General features: G+C 44.0%; 1 protein-coding gene across 6 annotated transcripts in view; it reads right to left on the bottom strand.

Moving 5' to 3' along the window:
• Positions 1-20,149, bottom strand: part of map7d3 (MAP7 domain containing 3) — a 42,140-nt gene that overhangs the window by 15,342 nt on the left and 6,649 nt on the right. Inside the window, exons 2-11 of one of the 6 annotated variants that reach the window (XM_080773880.1) lie at positions 15,141-15,254; positions 13,801-13,881; positions 11,741-11,904; positions 10,747-10,858; positions 9,939-10,016; positions 8,625-8,732; positions 7,396-7,491; positions 6,306-6,404; positions 4,152-4,277; positions 1,670-1,815 (exon numbers count right to left, since the gene is read on the bottom strand). In XM_080773880.1, coding sequence (XP_080630006.1) covers positions 1,670-1,815; positions 4,152-4,277; positions 6,306-6,404; positions 7,396-7,491; positions 8,625-8,732; positions 9,939-10,016; positions 10,747-10,858; positions 11,741-11,904; positions 13,801-13,881; positions 15,141-15,254 — 1,124 coding nt within the window. The remainder of the gene's footprint in view (positions 1-1,669; positions 1,816-4,151; positions 4,278-6,305; positions 6,405-7,395; positions 7,492-8,624; positions 8,733-9,938; positions 10,017-10,746; positions 10,859-11,740; positions 11,905-13,800; positions 13,882-15,140; positions 15,255-20,149) is intronic. The other 5 variants (XM_080773881.1, XM_080773884.1, XM_080773885.1 and 2 more) reach the window with 5 other exon arrangements.

The raw sequence follows: 20,149 nt of genomic DNA, 5'->3' as shown, positions 1-20,149 counted from the left end.
CTGGTCGTACATTGTGTGTATAACCTGGTCGTACATTTTGTGTATAACCTGGTCGTACATTTTGTGTGTAACCTAGTCGTACATTTTGTGTATAACCTAGTCGTACATTTTGTGTATATCGCATAAGCCAATTCTGACGTGCAATTCATGAAAGGGAGTGCTGCAGAGCCTTGATTTGTGTGGATCACAGGTGTATCTAATCAGAAGTGCGCTCCCATGGAGATCATTTGCATTGTTCCACGCCCCTTCTTCAGTGTATTCTGGCAAGAGAGTCCCTCATGTAATGGAACCGCTGAATGTTAATAAAGTAATAGCCTACTCCGTACTCATGTGTAACGAGAACAACAAGTTTACAAAGTTTAATCTCAAGACCAAACTAAGGACACGCTCACCTTAAAACGTAGATGCTAGAATCCACCGATATCCAATCATTTTTTATCCGAGTACATTGATTACTGGGTAAGACTACATTTATGTGATGTGGTCAATATCAAATTAATATCGTGACATTGGAGTTGGCATGAAAGTCCAATACACAAAACTGTAGCCACACTTGCAGAAACAGCAAACTGAGGGTTTGAGTATTTGATTTCAAATCAAATACAAATCAGTTGCATTTGAATCATGTCTATTACATACTTCCAAGCAATATATTGTTTGACATCTTTGTGATGACAAATGTTGGGCACAAAAAAAGAAAAAATATATATTTGAGGTTTGGAACTATTGAAATAGATTTTGCATTAATAGAATAGAATAGAATAGAATAGAATACTAATGACATTGGTCTTTAAGTTTGGCCCCATATAAATTTGCTCCTGAGAAAACGTCAAAATCCATGGACTAAATACAATTGAATCCGACTCAACGTGGGAAGTTATGTATGCGCATACGTACAAATTCTGTGCGGACCCAAGCTTAGTGAATGAACTTTTCCTCTGGGACAAGCTCATAGCTACAGCAAGCCTACATCCATAGTAGACTTTAGAGTTTCTAATGATCAATATATTATTATATAACACCCATAACTATTCAATATAAGACACAGAACTAACAGTGGTTTATGGTGACATCATGCCATAAATATTACAGAAGGAGAAATGGGCTCTCCATAGAGCGCATATCTCTGCCAAGAGCAAAACCATAATCTCTGTCTCCAAGAGATAAAAAACAGATTCAGACAGTGAAATACCTGACAAAGTGATTTCAGGCTGTGAAATACCAGACAACGTGATTTCAAACACATCAAGTAAGCACACATGATTCGTTTTTAAATCAGAAAGCATCCATCCGACATGTCTTCGTCATCAAAATAATTTACTTTAAACTTTTCTGGGCACTCTTCCAACCTTACAAATATTACCCACAAAGCATGACAGATTAAAACAAATCTTCAAAATAATAACAGGCAGTCTTCCAACCTTTATAGTACCAAAACACTCAAGTTTTACCTACAAAAGCATAACATATCTGCATAATAATAACAGCATTGCATGTGTGGTATGAATGCACCAGCACCAGGCGGTCTTTATACCGCCATCAGCGATCTAACGGCCCTGGCCTCTTTGCACAAAGCGACTTGTGTAGTGGACAATGAGCCGCAGCCATTCAGACACTGAATGAACATTGTTCTGCCGTGCTGTGGCGGTGCACGAGGTGGTGGTCTTACCATCGAGGGGTCCAGGGCTCCGTCGGCAGAGACGGACGTGGTCATGCCACCCGGACTTTTCTGCCGGTCGATGCTGCGGCTACGCAGTGGTCCACGTGGCAGGTGCAGCGGGCTGGCAGCGGCTGAGCGAGGACACAGGTGACACTCTGGTCAAGGACACAAGTCATCGCAGGGGCCACGGGGAGCACAACCAGCGGGAGTGGGAGAAGCAGCCAACATTGTGTGGGCGAAGCGACAAGAAAGGGAGGGCAGAATGTAAGGAGAGAGAGAGGGAGAGAGAGACAGAGAGAGAGGAGCAAGAGAAAATGGCAGACAGAAAGACAATGGTAGAAAAGAGGATGGATGTTTTTGTAAGGGAATAAGAGCACAAGAAAAACAAAGCTACATGTTAGGTATGACCCTTTTAGTGGCACACTGCTTGGTTTGTGAAGCTCATGGGTTGGGGCTGCAGGGATGAGAATAGATATGGAGAGACTCATTTACGAAATAAGAATAGCCTGACAACTCTATGGCCAAAGTCTCTGGACACAACACTGAACATTCATCAACATTTAACAGATAACCAACAGACAACACTGGGCACGTAACACCACCATAGCAATAGGGGACATGTACCACCACCATAGCAATAGGGGACATGTACCACCACCATAGCAATAGGGGACATGTACCACCACCATAGCAATAGGGGACATGTACCACCACCATAGCAATAGGGGACACGCATCACACAAAAGACCCACCAAGCTTCAGCGGGACACAAACATGTTGCGCACACCGCACGCACACACACACACACACACACACACAGACATGCAAAGAATACCACAATATCCACAACACAACTGTTCCACTAGCAACACTGAAAGCATGCTGAATGTTGATAAGTTAGTTTTTGCTGTATTTTATGGATAAATTCAAATTGTGCAAAATCCAACTGTAAATAAGACAACTGATATGGTTCTGGGATATAACTCGTTGCAAGGCAATGCTCTTGTAAGAAAAGAAAATTATTGAATCCAAAAGCAAAGCACGTGGGGAGATGCAAAAAAAACCCTATTATATGTAAAGGAATAGTATTGGCTAACCGATTTCAGGTGTCTAACGTAATGCTACTAACCCATAATGTGAACGACCGTTCATGTCAAATGACTGAAAACCAGAACTTCTTTTAAGGGAAGTCTGTAGTTGGCTAGTTGAAGAAGCACTGTTGGTCCAACAGTTTTGCTGTGTCAGATTGGAGGATTAGCAAAGATAATCCTAAAGCCCAGAGATTTCTCCCTACAAGAGCCACATTGCAAAATGTGGCCCATAGTCCTGACCGTACAATTGGCAGCGATGAGGGCTGTGAAACACCCTACCACAGTCTCCTAATGCAGATGTGTCATGTTTCTACTGGCCTATATTTAGTGGCCCATCTATTGCGCCTAATGGGTTTATAATGGCTGGTCAATAAAAACAGCTCAACAGTTTCCATGTGAATGGATGTTGTTTTATTTACGATTCTACCAGGCCATTGTGAATGTGAATCGAGCCATACACTCAGAAAACAAGACTGATCACCTTGGGTCATCGGATGTGAATGCTAGGCCTATCAATGTTTGCTTAACAGCAGCAGCTGTCCCCGTACTGCAGATCATTTCCACCCCAGCATTAGGCAGGAAAGAAACCGCACGCTTCAGCACAAACTGAGGCCTGTATGCTAGCCGAGGCAGCATAAATGGCTTCAGAGCATATCAAACTGACCCAAAGCCCTAGTTTGGGGATATTGGTATATCCTGTGTTTTGATTAGCACGGGTCCCAGTCAGGTGACAGGTCTGATATTCTCCATCTGTGGCAGTGTCCTGGAGAACACTGGCTCCCTGCCTGGTCTTGTTCCAACAATGCATGTAACACATAATCACGTGACCGAGGTTACAGGTAAGCAGCTTACAGAAAATCTCAGCGTGGACCCTGAGGCTACGCCAACATACTGCTACCAGCCAAGTCCCTCTCTGCCCAGCATAACAGTCTCAGACCAGAAGTGTATGTGAGCTCAAGCTGACAGTGTGTGTGTGTGTGTGTGTGCGCATGTCAATATTTACAGCAAGTGACTTTGCAGCTCGCTCACGTGAATGTATTTAAAAAGGAATAATTAGCATTCAAAACATCAACAGCCTATATGCAAACAGCTTCCAATCAGTGCAACAGCACTATAATACTACAACCACCGGTCGTGCATTTCAACCACCACCAAAAGTGTCGACACCGAGGCCACAGTTAGCTTCACAGCGATTGGTGCAGACGCCAGCTGCATTGATTGAGGGCGGGGAGAGTTCTGAGCTAGCGACTAGTGAGAGTGAATACCGACAGATTGAGCTTGGCATCTTTCTAGCGATGGAGTGATGTTGGGTTGGGTGGGGTTGGGTTGGGTGGGGGTGGGGGGGCTCTGTCCTCTCTGCGAGGGTGGATGGGGGTGGGGGTCTTCTCTGTGGAGGTTACCTGGGCCGTCGGCTCCTTCCGCTGACAGGGCGGCGGCGCTCTTGCTCCTAGCTAGTGAGGCCTGGGTGGGGGTGAGCAGGCGACTAATGACCCCTCCGTCCACGTGGCTGGACAGCGGCCTGCGAGCTACACGACCGGAGACCACCCCGCAGAAGAAAAACAAAAAAAAGTCCAAGAAGAAAGAGGAGGCAAGAGATGCAGGGAGATGGGGGGGGGAATAACACAAAGAAGGGGGTTTTGGGGGAGTGAGTGGAGTGTGAAAGGTTCACCATGTGATTTAAACCAGCAGGGGAATCAACATAAAAGAACCAGAGGTTGTGTCTTAATAGTCTCACATGGATTCCTTCCTTTTCAATGTTTGCCCACATCTTTTCACATGTCATTATCACCCAAGGAAACGGACGAGAATAAGAGACTCGGCAAGGAAAGGAAGGCATGAAAGAATATTGAGACGCAGACCAAAAGACTTTCGATTGTCCAGTAACTGAGGAGTGATCAAAGTGGAGGGAAAATGGAGTGAAAATCGGTGGTTCCTTGATGCAGAAGGGGGAGGAGCGTGCTGACTGGGCTAAAACAATCAATTAGTGAGCTCCAAAGACAGGAGAAGAATGCTCTGGAGCAGATGAGGAAAGAAACATAGCAAGGACGTCAAATTAAAATAGGCAGGTGTTCATGACCTGAGCAAGTGCTTTTATCTTCCACTGGGCAAATCCTTAAGATTTAATAGACTAATCTGATTGGCCGGGTTAAAATGAGGAGCCTGGCTGTGGCTTTGACTACATGCATATAATATAAAGCCAGTGTAAACTGAATGAATTTGACACCAGCAGAAACAAAGAGCACTTGGTTCCATGAGATGAAAGAAATAACACCTTCCCCCTTTGGGATCCAGTTTTTGACTGTACCCCAACTCAATACAAAAAAAAAAAAAAAAAAAAAAAAAGAGTAAAAAAGAAAGTGTTATTGGGCTTATGTCGCTAGCTTCCGCTCCTCTTGGGCCCTGGCAGAGAGGACTTTCTTTATTAGCGGTTAGCTTGAGTCCTAGCCTGTGGTGCAGCACAACACACTGCTTTTGGCCAGGCCTTTGAGAATCATGGCTCCTTAGTTGAAGCTAAAGTCATATGTAGCTGTGATGAGAGAGATTGGGGCTTTGTAGAAAGGGTCATCAGTGTCAAAGTTCTAGCTCCTTTTGTTGTAGTTTGTTGTACAAGTGAAGACAGTTGCCTTGCATGGTTACATAGCAATCCTAAACATAAACAGGACTACTTACAAAATACCAAATGTTAGGAACAGGACAGGAACAATGTTACCACATATCGTTCATACAGGATCATACAGGATTGACTCAACTATTGACCATAGTCACACAGCGGCTATTTTGCTCTTACGGCATACCCGAGGGGTGGTGTGATGTAAGAGTAAAATAGTCACCGTGTGAATATGATCAATGGGACAAACAAAAGCACTGGTTAATAGCATTAACGGTTTCAGCAGCATGGCACTGACAAACGCCGTGCTGGGACACGAGACCAGCGACTCGCATCCAGCTCTACCGTCATCTGGCAGGGAGGAAACAACAAACACATTGTGAACAAATAAACAAAACATTGTGTTAGTGCGGGTAAACTGCACACAAAGGACCCAATTCTGGAGTGAGGCTTGGAAGACCAACCATTATGTTAAAACAACGTAGATGCAAGTGAAAAAAACAAAACAGTGAACACAGAATTCTGGATTAAATCTGACAGAAAAAGACCAAAGAAGTTGTGCCACGGATGGAATTAGTACAGCATTCCTAATTCTGTACAGACAGGACGGAAACATTTTTAAAAGCTTAGGAGCTGGTTAGAAAAGGCGTTTTGGAGGCCAGTGAACAACAGGTCTATGCACATGTAAAGAGAGAGAAAGATAAAGATGTTTGGACCGTTAAACCCAGTAGCACCAAAGGCCCTCACCCGCACCGAAACACGAGAATGATTCTGCGACGTCTTAAACCAAGCACATTAAAGAGAGCACATTCTGAATGTAGGGCAAGTGAGCGAATCTCATCAGAAGAGATGCATGCTTGTTATTTACAAAGAGTGAGACTCGAGCGAGGCAGACAGGGAGCGCATTGAGCAAATAAAGTTATCCTGAACGGTTCATGCTAGCCACCTGGATCATCCGTCGTCCCCTTATCAGGTTTGCCGGGGGTCTGCGCCCTGCCCCCACCTATTCGCGTGAGGGAGGAGCTTCTCTTCTTCAGGGAGGGGCCTACGGACAGGAGAGTTGAGTTATGGCCAATCAGGTACAGCGAGGGCAACTGCACAGCCTCTCATGAGTAACCATACAAACCTTGTGTATTTCATTTGGCTTCATTTCATTATGTTATTACCAATCAACAGGCTGTAGCTAAGAGCAGCTCATGTCCAACTAGAAATAGATTGTGCCTAAATGTGTATGTTGGAGTCATGAAGCTCCTACCTAAAACCAATTTGGAGCTGTATCAAAGCATCTACCACATCAATCTTCCTGTATCTTTGTCATAGCGCTCACTAAAGCTAGTTTAAACCACAGTTTGTTCAGTCAATAATGTAAGTGACCAACCAAGCAGTGGTTGAACTCTCACTGCTTGGTTGGTCATTCAGAATGACCGTGTGGGATTTATGAAGCAAATATTAGCTGCGAAGGCAGTGCAAGTGACCACTACAAACAGTACTTGCTCAAACAGTATTTTAAAAGACACCAATTGGCATTTTTGAGTAAACTATAACTGTAAGTTGGCCTGCCAATATAATCTTTGGCAGCATTCAGAGTACGTTTGAGAAGTTCTTAGCACAGGCCAGGGTGCTACTTCATTACGACACAGGTAACCTTGACAAATTGGGGCAAAATTAGAGCATACCCACTCATCCAAACACGATTACACCACTAAATAGAGGCTACCGTTATTGAGGAATGTCGACTGGAAGCTTGTCAGCATTTAGTGGCAATGCTATTGCAAACAAAATTGGTACAGCTAGCCCCAGAGCATCTAACAAAAACAGACACTTGCAAGCTGACTCAACAAAATGTTTAAAAAGCTTCCACTGGACATTAATTTGGAGAAGGAAAAAAAAAAAACCTTTTTAAAGTTTACCGTCTCTCTGGCATGCACTCTTCCCTACTGTACACCACTGAGGTTACAGATATCCATCGAACAGATATTCCCGACATGTACAGATTAATATCTCTGTGTAATGAGAATATAGAGTGTCTTCTGCACCTGTCTGTTCCACCTTTTTGCCGTCCTCCTTATTGGGCTGAGAGCCATCTCTGTTGCTAGGCAACCGGTTACAAGACGCACTCCTCCTCTTAATACCTGAGAGATGACGATGAGATGATGACGCATTGAAGTGACATTGTTGTTTTTTCTTAGTACTCAATGACACAGACCCGACGCTTTTACTGATGCACACACACACACACAGACCATGATCCAAATATTTTGTTATTACAATCCCTCACCCCCACCTAGTGTGCGATCGTGTGAATCTGTGTGTCTGTTTTCAGAACCCTGCAAAAGGAAACTGGTAGTGGAGTACTATACACAGACAGGTTGAGATGTAGGGAGAAAAACTGCATGTCAGATAAGAACCAGCACTGGCCGACCTCTAGGCCTTCAGAAAGGAAAAGAGTTATGTTTCTGATGATTATTGCTACCGCAAAAAAAACAAAACATGAATACTGCTTGTTCTTGTGAATCAAATCGGACACGATTTAGACTGAAAAAGGGAAACGGAATGAACATGAGTAAACATTATTAAAACATCAGGTCTTCACAGCTAAAATAGTTTTGATATGCGTGCTTGTGGATGTTTGCACGTGCAGTGGATGCAGAGGAATCAGGAGATCATGCTGATTAATCATTAGCTGGGAGGACAGGAAGGGACAGACATGTTACCAGTCCGGGGGGGGGGGGGGGCTAAACCACTGGGCTGGTGCACCAGATTTACCTGCCATCTGCAAGACAAATCATGCCATCACATAAGGGTGCCAGGTTATCCAAGATGACAGACACTACAGTATATCTGTCATAAAGAGTGATATGGAAATGGGCAAATCTACAGATTATTGTAAAGATTATTTTAAATTGTGTTAGCGATGTACAGTTTGGAAACATTTTAAATTGTGTTACAAAAGTACAGTTAAAACTAATTCGACAAACTCCTCTCCCTAGCTCTACTGCTCCCCCTTATTCACAAATCTGATTCCAGCATTTTTTTTAAACCCCACTGGCACACATTGTTGAACTGTGCTATGGACACAAATATCGATGCTTGGGGCTGTAAACATTTGCTAGTGCTTTCAGGTGACATCAGGCCAACTCTAGGGGTGCTTTACTTTCACTGCAGCGTACAGTACAGTACAGTCTGGAAGAAACACAGTCAGTGGGTTAGGAGGAGACGGTACGGAGGACGGATGAGGCGGAGGGGAGGGAGGGAGGAGACTTACTTTTGTCGGGAGATTTGACGAGAGCTGCGGAGGATGAGGAGAGGCGCTTGTTGATGCCTGCCTCAGCCGCCTGCTTCAGGTTCATGGTAGATGTGGAGCGTTTGTCCACTGGGGAGGGAGGGGAGAGGAGGAGGAGGGACGGACGGACAGACCGACAGGGGAAAGGAGGGGTTTACTAGAGAGCTCGCCCAATGGAGGAGGGAATTTAGTTGGGCAGACTGTGGGAGTGATTTTCACAAGGTCCTAACACCCTCCACAGTAGAATCCTCAGTATTCAATTTAACTGAGTGTAAACATTGCTACACTAGTTCATTTTGGGTCACATGCCTGATAGGGCAAAATTCTACTTCATGCGGGCTGTGACACACACATTCGTTCTTTTTTATAGACTTCCCTCGTGTCAGTCTATGCGATAACTCGCATTTTAAAAAATCCATCTGGTCCATGATCTTCTCAGAGACGTGTCCAGGAGGCATAATATTATTCTTCCTCAAATCATCTCACGGGCTGGACTGGACACCTTTGGCTCATGTGCCGTCAGTTTAGCTCCCCTTCTCTAAGAGTTACATTACCACTGAGGATTCTACTGTGCAATAGTGAACAAGTAAACAGAAAAGCTAAAGCTAGCTAAAACAATCTAGCATGATGAGGCACATGATGGTACACAAAAAGGCTAGATGTGACAGGCTTGAGATCAACCTGACATTCTGCGACAAAGTGCGACATCCATATGATAAAACAGTACATCCGGGTACCAAACCAAAGCCATTCCAGCGCCATAGGCAGGCACACAGAGAGGTTAGTAAGAACAGCTGTAAAATCCTGTACAATAAAAACTCAACTGAAACAGTCCTTCCATTCCACAGATTCACTCCCCACAAGCACAGAGCCTTGACAACAAAAAATAGCACCATGTGAGACAAGGCAATTCCGTGACACGCATAGTCATCCTGAGTTGTGTGTAGTGCATTCCCGTGACCCGGCACCTGTCACCTGGAAGTGCTTGGAAATTAGTGAGAGAGAAACCTGGGAGCCTAAAGCCCCAAACAGACAAAGAAAATGCAGGCATCAGACTTAACCACTTTCAACCTCGACATCCCTATTTTGGGCATGTTGTTACAGGCAAAACCTTATATATATATTTTTTTCTTTCCTATGGCGAGTTGTAAAATAGGGCTTAAGTGGTTAAGCGTGCTTGTTAGCATGATGACTGCCGGTTAGAATGCAAGCGAGCATCCGTGGAAGACAACGGTGTGCCGCTACATGCTGCGTTGTGCTGCAAACCTTGACGGCTAATTTATCAACAACCACAACCTTGCTCTTTCCTTGGGGGCTTTTCTGGCGAAGCAGGGGAGATTACTATAGATACTGGTGACGAGGCGTCAGAGTCTCCTGTAGGGTGGGGGGGGGAGGAAAAAGAGCTCTCAGGTGACGAGCAGTAGAGCACAACAAAGAGACCATAACCTGTCCATGGTTAGGTTTCATCTGGTCGACACCTCCAGGCAGGGTCGCCTGCCGCAGGCCGCGGGGCAATCCAATTTAAAAACAGTGGTGAATTTGAAAATGACAAGCTATTAAAAGCAATGTTCAAAGTACAACCACAGTTTTCTTTTGACTATAAAACTTTTACAATATACTGTAATACCCTTTCTAATGAGTGATTCTAATTAATGACCTTTGTTCAAGTATATAGAACCGTTACAATAACATTCTGGGCAATTGTGTGCTTCTAATTTTGTGGGAACAGATGACAGAAGGCCGTTTCCCCGTTTCATAATGCCCCTCTTGCAGTTTTCTGAGATGAATGAGGAAACACTGGACTTCCCTGCACAGAGTTCTGACCTAAACCTTATTAAACACCTTTTGCAAATCATGCACATTAATGACACTACATGTCGGACAATTCACTGGAACAAAGGGCACTAATTAGAATAGGAATTATAAAGGGTGTCAAATGACTTTTGGTCATATAGTGAACATGGCTAAATGGCTGTGAGCCAGTACATTTTATTGGCAGTTTCTTACAGATCTAGAGGAGGTGTATTGCCCTCAGTTCCAACTCGAAGCACTGCAACGTCCCGTAGTTGTTCTATAAATTGCAACGAATGAGACCCTCTTTTACCTGTCCGTCCATCCGAGTCTCCGGGCAGTCCTCCCCAGGACCACCGCTTCTGTCTCTGCTCCACCCGCTGGCTGCGCTCCAACGTGCGCCGCATCACTGCCTCATAGTGCTCCTGCAGCACAGCACAGCACAGTACAGTACAGTACAGCGCCGAGAGAGAGAGAGAGAAACGCAAGTCATCCTATGCAAGTTGTATAGCACGAACCTTTCTGAAAAGGAACTAAATTGAACAAAATGCAACTGAAGTCTATGAAATGGATGTGAATCAGTGGCAATCATGTGACTTTGCTATACATTAACCATGACATTCCCTTTTTTAATGTCATTAATAGGCAACACTTTCCCAAAGTTTTCATAATTCTTAGTTCAAACTCAAAAGTAAAGTTAAAGAAATATAATAAACCAAATTGGCAAAACTAAACGATCTAAAAGTTCACAACGCATCATGATGTGATGCGTTGTGAGCTTGCATAAAATAGGTTGAATTGAGTTGTAATAATAAATGACATTTTAAATTACTCCCAAAAAATGTTTTGTCTCTGTAACACGTTTAGGGGCTGTCTGCATTCAAAGCATTCCTAAAAGCTTTGTCATTGGTCCAAAATTTCCCGACAGCAAATGACTAACCAACCAGGAAGTGGGCAAACATTGGGGCAAATTGTCAAATAATACAAGAAAGAGGCTAACATTGTGAAAATAGCAGATCTACAAGCTTACAACACTTTGTGCATGTAGATCGGCAATTTCCACAATACATATCTGTGGAACCGAGTCAAACAAAATGAAATGCCTCAACTCCTACATTCCAAGTGCTTGTCAGGGTGGGAGATGCCAAGTTCAAATATGATGATTTGGGGGGAAACGCCAGTTCAAATATGATCATTTTGTGGGGCCACGGCCTGAAAAGTTTGAGAACCACTGCTCTAGAGCCCAGCCCAGCCCAGCCCAGGCCACTTATAGCTTGGCCTTGCAGCTCCTTGTGTGCCAGACGAACCTTCTCCTCTTCCTGTTTCTGTTTCCTCTTCTCCTCCACGGCAGAACGTCTCTGCTCCTCCTTCTTGCGCTGCTCCTCCACCTTCCTCTGTCGCTCCTCCATCTGTCGCTCTACTAGCAGCTTGGCCTTGCGCTCCCGTTCCAGGATCTGAGACTCTCGCAATGCTGACCATGCGCACGTGCACATATGGTCACATTGTGTGTGCATGAACACAAAAAAAACAGATCACAGGGACACTTATTAGACTCATGTTGTACTGTATTGTCTTGTGCAGCCAACTCATTGGTCCGACAACGACAACCTACCTAAAACCCTAACCTAACCGTAAACGCAAGCACGGAGCAGCGCATGTTCACCAAACTTAAAGGGACATTTCACCCTTTTTGCATAAAAATATATGTTAATGACATTTAGAAGATTTAGAACACTTTCCTGGGGGTCTTTATTTGTGTAATATGTGGTTTTAGATATTTTAGATTTTAGCAGTGAGCCCAGTGTCTGATGTCATTGACACTGGGCTCACTTACTTCCTGGACTACAATTCCCATAATGCTTTGGGGCACTGCTCCTCCTTGTGGATAGGGGGAGGGCTGTTTTACTGAGACAACATGTAGTCCAGGAAGTAAGTGAGCCCAGTGTCCATGACAGAGACACTGGGCTCACTGCTACAATCTAAAATATCTAAAACCACATATTACACACACAAAGACCCCCAGGAAAGTGTTCTAAATCTTCTAAACGTCATAAACATATATATTTTTGCAAAAGGGGTGAAATGTCCCTTTAACGCATATTCGCCAACCTTAATCCGGTCGCCAACCTTAACGCATGTTCTCTAACCGAACCGATCCGGTCGTTTTCTGCATGTCGGACCAATGACCAACCAACCAACGAGCCCCAAAGCATTAGCCCTCAAGCTATGCAACTGCTTTGTGGCAAATGGCATTCTCAGTCATTGCACTATAATTGATGGGATGAGTCTCTGAGAAAAATAGGACCCATAAAAACCTACTCTTGGCTAAAACCCAAACAACGGGGGGGCTTTAATGGGGGCATTTCCCTGAGGATGTTAGCTTAAATGAGGAAGATTAGAAGCCACATCATCTTTGTTTCCTTAGATGTGTTCATTTTCTCACTGGGAAATCAGAGGAAGAATAGAGCCACTTATAATAACACTAAATCAGCAAGTCATTCTTGTCTGTAGTACCTACAGTACATGTTCTAGAATAGAATTCTGCCATACCTTTATGAAACTTTAAAAGAATACTTTGTACAAATGCATGTGTTTCAGAAGTACTGACGCACTTGCCCAGGCGCACTCCATGTTCGTATGCGAGACTGTAAAGTTAGTTTCGTAAAATGAGAAAACGACTAGATTTTCTGTTTTCTCAGTTTTTGTATTCTTCATTAACCATGTGAAAAAAGAAAATCTCCATGAATTCAAGGCATCATGGGGTGATTGATAGAAAAGTTATGGAGGTAAAGAATTCCTTTAAAGGGGAGTTTCTCCCTAAACCTTTTTTTTTACAAAAGTAAGTTGATAATTATGTACAGTATATTGACCAATTTTGTTTTTTTTAATAAAGATATAGGGGAGCTGGGGCTGGGGCTGGGGCTGGAGAGGGGGCTGGGGGGGGTCTAACGTCAGCTCACGTAGACCAGGAAGAGTGCAGTGTCAACAATGCATGGAGTGTTGCTGTCACATCATCTAGAACAGATGTGAACAAAAAACAAAAAACAATTGATGAATTGAATAGGAGTTCTAGCGTTAGACCCCCCCCATCCCCAGCCCCCTCTCCAGCTCCCAAATATCTGTTTTTTTTTAAATATATATATATATATATATTTTTTTTTTTTTTTTGGTCAATATACATAATTATCAACTTACTTTTGTAAAAAAAGGTTTAGGGAGAAATTCCCCTTTAAGTTGTAATTTCCCATTTTTGCCAGGACACAGGAACTTATTATTATTATTCAGTGCGAGTGTGGTCAATTGGATGCATTTGAATTTCGTCAAGAAACTTTTAAGTATATCTGATCTACTGAAATTATTCTCTCACCTTGATGTTTGTCTGCCTCTTCCCGTCTTTCCTTAGCCACTCGGAGACGGTCGTCTATCCTAAGTGCGGCACCGTCGATGACTGCAAACACACACACACACACACACACACACACACACACACACACACACAATCAAGACACCTACATTTACTCTGACTGCCGTTGTCATAATCTGCACACCAATGGACTCATGGATTGCGTGGATTTGATTGATCGATTATTTTTATTAGACAATATATCATATGCAAAAACAGTACATGGTACAGTCAAAAAAGCACATTTTATCCAAAAGGATGGCACCGAAAAAAGTCCTTGCGGTCTTGTTTCCATTCGGGTCCCAAAATAAAAAGATTATAATACTGTGCCGTGTCATGCAGACCTGCAGAAGACATCTGATAGGCACATTGGGCATATGTGTGCACGTGACAAAGATATTAATGGGATTTGCGGGGCTGTTACAGCAATGAGAAGATGAATGAGTGTAGAGTACAGTGACGCATATCGACAAGGCGCTGGGACCGACAAATATGCCAGACTGTGGAGAACAACAACAGACCAACAATTTCCATGTCGCCTTTGACAACCTTTTTTTTAATCTGTACCGTTGACGACTTTGTCATTTTTTGTGCACAGACGACCCTCAATTATACCAACCGTAGGCGGGTGTTGTTTCCATAGGAGATGAGTTCATTCCGCAAAGGGGGGGGCGATCCAAACATTCCCCCTCCATTCACTCCCGTTATAAACCACGGTCTTTAGCAGCGTTTTTCCTCTGAATCTTTTCTCCATCCGCACCTGGATTGGCAATTAGGCGATATTTTGACCTCAATACAAAGTCTTCTATGCATGTCACCGCTTCTAGCAGCACCGCTTCTAGCAAGGAGCTCCAGAGTCAGACTAGCTCAAATATGGCGGATCGGGATTCTGTGCGAGTGCTTGCGTTTCCATGGTGTTTCGAGCGCAGAGGGTTCTGGGCACAGAACGCAACTATGTTGTGCATATGCGCGGCATGGAAAGAGTTTTAAGTGGAGGTATATGGGCCTGGGCCGTGGCTCAGCAGTCCTTGGCACCTTGGCTGGTAATCCAGTCTGGCCGTGTGCCGCAGGTTCGAATCCCAATCCTTTACTGCATGTCACCCCCCCCCCCCCCCCCCATCTCTCTCCCCATTTCCTGTCAGCCTACTGTCTATCCCTCGATAAAAGATATATATAAAATAAAATAAAAAAGAAGAAAAAAAAAAGAAAAAAAGGGGGGGAAAAAGTGGAGGTACATGAGGACAATAGAGTGGCGGAGGAGGCGGCATATGGGATGCGACTGTGAATATGAATGTATATGTTACCTGGCCGCGGCCCTTGAGGTTTAGCGGTTGTGTTTGCTGCTGCTGCTGTTGTAGGTCCTGGACTGTTCCCCAAAAGGCTGCGACGCTCCTCTGCTTGCGCCTGCGCAGCTGCAGCTGTAGAGTAGGGTGCACACAATACAGACTTAGTCCCATTGCATCGTGCCTAACAATGTTGTCAACAATGTGAATGTCAGTTATCAATGATACAGTGATGCTTTTGGAAACGAGAAGCTCAATGCAGTTTGAAAACCGATTTGTTTTGTCAAACATAGGAATGCGAGTTTTGGAGAGTTCCAGCGGATTTGAGGCTACAGAACAATCTAGCTATTCAGCCAGCAAACCGGCATTAACCCGCTTCCCCCCCCCACACACACACACACACACACCCGCCACCCCACCCATCCCCTCCCCACCCAGGCCTGGCCCTGTCTGTGGCTAGCCATGTACTGCTCTGTGTGACATGCTGGGGGAGATGTGTGGCCCAAACCATGGCACAACGCGCTGAACGTAGAAGGAGAGGAGATGCAAGACGACAGCCTTGGCAAGATGACAAACACACACTTGTTAAGTTAGCTTCCTCGTATCCAACTGGTATGCACAAGGCAGTGGCACAACAGCACAACGCAGGCTATGCGTGCCGTGTGCACACACACACACACACACACACACACACACACACACACACACACACACACACACACACACACACACACACACACACACACACACACACACACACACACACACACACACACACACACACACACACACACACACACACACACACACACACACACACACACACACACCTTTTGTTGTTGTTGTTGCTGGAACTGAAAGTGACTGCCCACAGCCTATGAACATTAGTTGTAAAGGGTTAGTTCAGATTTGTTGAATTAAAGCTGGAAATACTTGCCATTAATACATTACTTGCCATTAATATAGTAGTTGCAAAGGTATAAATGTATTTCCTGAGTCCCATGGTGGGAGTTCTGGTCTGGTTTTTGGTGAATATTAAGTAGTTCCAGTCATTTGGTGGGGGGCCCCGGGCGGCGGGTGCAGTACTAAGTTCCGACAAGTCATTGGTCCGACAACGATAACCTACCTCAAACCCTACCTTAACCATAAGCACGGAGCAGCGCATGTTCGCCAACCTTAACGCATGTTCGCCAAACTTAGCGCATGTTTGCCAACCTTAGCGCATGGTCGCCAATCTTAATCCAATCGCCAACCTTAACGCATGTTCACCAACCATAATCCAGTCGCCAACCTTAACACATGTTCGCCAACCATAATCCACTCGCCAACCTGTCCTTAACGCATGTTCACCAACTTTAAAGCATGTTCACCAACCTTAACGCATGTTCGCCAACCTTAATCCAGCCTTTTTCCGCATTTCAGACTATTGGCGGGTCAGAAAAGCGTACGGACCACCTGGCCACTCAATGAATCCACAATACTAGTGTTTATTTTAGTGTTGACCTATTTCTTCCTTATAGAGCAACTTTCGTTCAACTTTGACCGCCCATGGAAGTAAATGTACTGCTGCTGGCGTACCGATACTGGACTTTGGGATCACAAATTGCACAGGGAAGATATGACAAATGACTAAATATGCAAAGAAATCACAGACACATTTTACACTTTTTTCTTTCCAAAAATAACCTCTTTCTTCTTTTCTTTTGAGTTTCTTTTGGAATGTACACTATGGACATTTTTCAACATGGAAACGACTGACAATTATGCAAAGATAATTGTGATTATCTAACATATAATTAAGTGAATGTCTATGTCCTAGGCCCCTGCTCCTCACTGGCTCGTCCAGTTGACCTGAATTTGCACAGATATTGACCATCCCATTATGCAGGGCAACACAAAGCCATTTTTTCAATTTAACGCTGTCAATTTATTAGTTAATTAAAATTTCCCATTGATTTATATGAGACAATGCGAAAACTCACATTCAAGGATTTTTCTCTCAGAAACCGTAAGAGCTACAGTTACAACACTTGGACGGGAGGTTCATAATAATTATTAAAATTAATGTAATGAATTACATCAGTCGGCCTCAAGGTGGCGCTATAACAGCCCACTTTACATTTTGCCATATAACACATTAACGGTAAGTCGAATCAGCTTCCAAAGTTAGTGGGAGGGGCCTATTTCACACAGAATGTCCACCCCACATTCTACACATGTCGAGGGTGGTTTAATCAACACAGAGACAAAAGTAAATTTTCATCCATAGGTGGCGCTGCAAATGCGAAATGTGTTCATGCTTTCTGGGGGATAAAACCCTTCCCATTACTTACACATGATCACAGGGGTGATTTGACAGTGCAATTGGCTATAGCTAAAATCAGTGGAAGGGGCCCATATATTTCTCAAGGCGAGCAAACCACACTTTGCAATTTCCCCAGAATTGCACCTTTCCTGTACTATGATTTGTTTGGTTAGACATACCAACACCAACAGTCCTACAGTCATGAGTCCGACACGTGACCCTACACAAAGCCATAACCCTAACCTAACCCTAACCGCACACGGACACCACGGGTGATATTTAACCTGCCACGGGTTAGTTTTAACCTGCAGCACATGTCGGGAGCCACGAGTGATATTTAACCTGCCACGGGTTAGTTTTAACCTGCAGCACATGTCGGGAGCCACGGGTGATATTTAACCTGTCACGGGTTAGTTTTAACCTGCAGCACATGGCGGGATCAACGGTGTTGTCGGATTAATGACTGTATACTGTAGGTATAACATGCCTCTGAAACCAGACTGATAAATTAATATGATCCATTATCTATTTAATGGCATTACCCGCACTGTACATAATTTGGTGTTCATATATTTGAACGTGTAAGGACTAGTCTCAAATACTAGCTATTAGGCTGGCGATGTAATAATTGTGACAGGCCTACACAAGCCCATTTCTTTCCGTTTGGGAGATAGCAGCAGTAGACTACTGCAGTGTCAATACATTTTATATTCCACCAAATATTGAGAATAAAGGGTTTGAATTTAGAAATATATAACGACTATAATAATAATCTGCCTACCGAAATAGTTCTTGCATTGGCCTTGGGCACCTGTAACCTTGTACAGCAACTAGCCTTGTGACATCACATAATCGTCTGTCTGACTAGTGATTACACTTCCAAGTTATGCACCTGTCTTGCAGTCTGCACTACGCAGAAAACCCTACACTGAAGGCAGTCACTGCACACACCAATAGAGTGACACGACAACGTCACTTTAATGTAACCAAAATGATAGTTATTAATAACAAACTGATAATAGATCAAAATCTATTGCTTTGAAATGGCCATATGCTAATGATGGCATCATGGCAAACAGTTCACAAAAATCAGACTCGTCCAAAGAAATAAATATTTGCATGGAAGGAAGGAAGGAAGGAAGGAAGGAAGGAAGGGAGAGAGGGAGGAAGGAAGGAAGGAAATTGGAGAAGACGTGATCAGGATCTACTTACAGCCTTAATACTTCTCTTCTCACTGAAAAGTGTATGTGTTTGCCCTTGAGATAGTGCTGACAGAGGCATCATTGGTGGTCATGCGATATGTACCGCTATTGATGACACTTGATCTGCGGGTCAGTAGTCTGAGGTCCTCTATAATCACGGAGTGTTTCCTAACTGTAGGAAACAAACTAGAACCTCTTAGCCAGAAGAATTACCCAATTACCTAATCACTGAAAAAAGCACTGTCACACATAGATCCATCCCATTTTGACAGCCTGTAAAGAGAATGTCACATTGTCACAATGCCACTTCTTCCTTCCTCATTGCAGACAGGGCTATGTCAAGAAGGAAGGGGCATGTTCTGTGCCGTGGCATGTGCAACTGACGCACTTGGGAAGCACACTGGAGCCGTTAGTTTGATGGAATGCATTGCAGTGAATGAAAGCCGCATGGACAATCGTATGCTATGAACAACAAACGCCAACCTTTGTCATATAATCGGTTCTAAAATGCACAGAGTAAGTTTCTGACTGTGAAGTATGGTACGTCATCACGAGAATTGGGGACGGGGTTGTCACTTATTGACTGTGTGGCGATTATTTTACAATTATTCATACAGTACGCTTGTCCGTCAATGCATTCCATTGAACGTTCGGCATTAGTTCAACAAATACGACAGCAGGAATTGCCACTTTGCCAGACCAAGAAAGTGACGTCCTTTCCTTCTTGGAAAGGTTTTACAAAGCCTTGATGATTGCAGATGGGGAGACGACATAATATTAGAAGATGTGACCCACACTCTACTCCACTATCATCTGGGGAACAGTGGTGACAAACTGACAATGGGCTCTCGATTACATGAGGTGACCCTGACTTTGTTCAGGCTGTCAAACTATACTTTGCTCTGAGACTCTGCAGTGCGAGTGGAGGACAACACTGTGTGTAGAGTGGGAGAGAACACAAGAGAGGATATGCTCAGTGTCTTGCCGCCAGCATTAAATCGCGCATTGCCAAGGTTTTATCGTGCAGAACACTTATTTTGAAGAGCCAAATATCCTTTAACCGCATGTTACAATGACAAAATGCTGTGTGGTGTCTTGACCGGTTGTTGTTCTCTCGCACGGTGCAGAAAAAACCAGACCGCGATTACAGCGCCTGCTGTCGGCCGTTGAAAAACCTTGTTTTCACCAGAAAACGACATTCATTGCGCCGATTTGGAGATACAGGCATTTGAACGAGGACCATTGAATGCAAGTGAATGCACGCGCATCTTCCAAATGGCCACTGTCCCACTTGGACTGTTGTGCTAACAAACGGTGGCTAACAATACGATCAGATCAAAACATGGATTAAAAATATAAACCCCTGGATAACATAAGTGTATGGCAAGCTAGACGATTAATTTAACACAGTTTTCTACGGTTCTGGTAGGCTGCGTGTTAAGAACAACCACGCTGGCTCTTCAGCGCAGAAGAAACAAATATAAGAAACAAGAACTGGTGTGGAGGTGATCAAAGCTCCATGG

This window comes from Protomyctophum bolini (assembly GCF_963924005.1).
Source record: "Protomyctophum bolini genome assembly, chromosome: 10".
In the NCBI taxonomy this organism is placed as follows: Eukaryota; Metazoa; Chordata; class Actinopteri; order Myctophiformes; family Myctophidae; genus Protomyctophum; species Protomyctophum bolini.
Note: the sequence above shows the minus strand (reverse complement) of the source record. Positions and strands in the feature narration are given on the sequence as shown.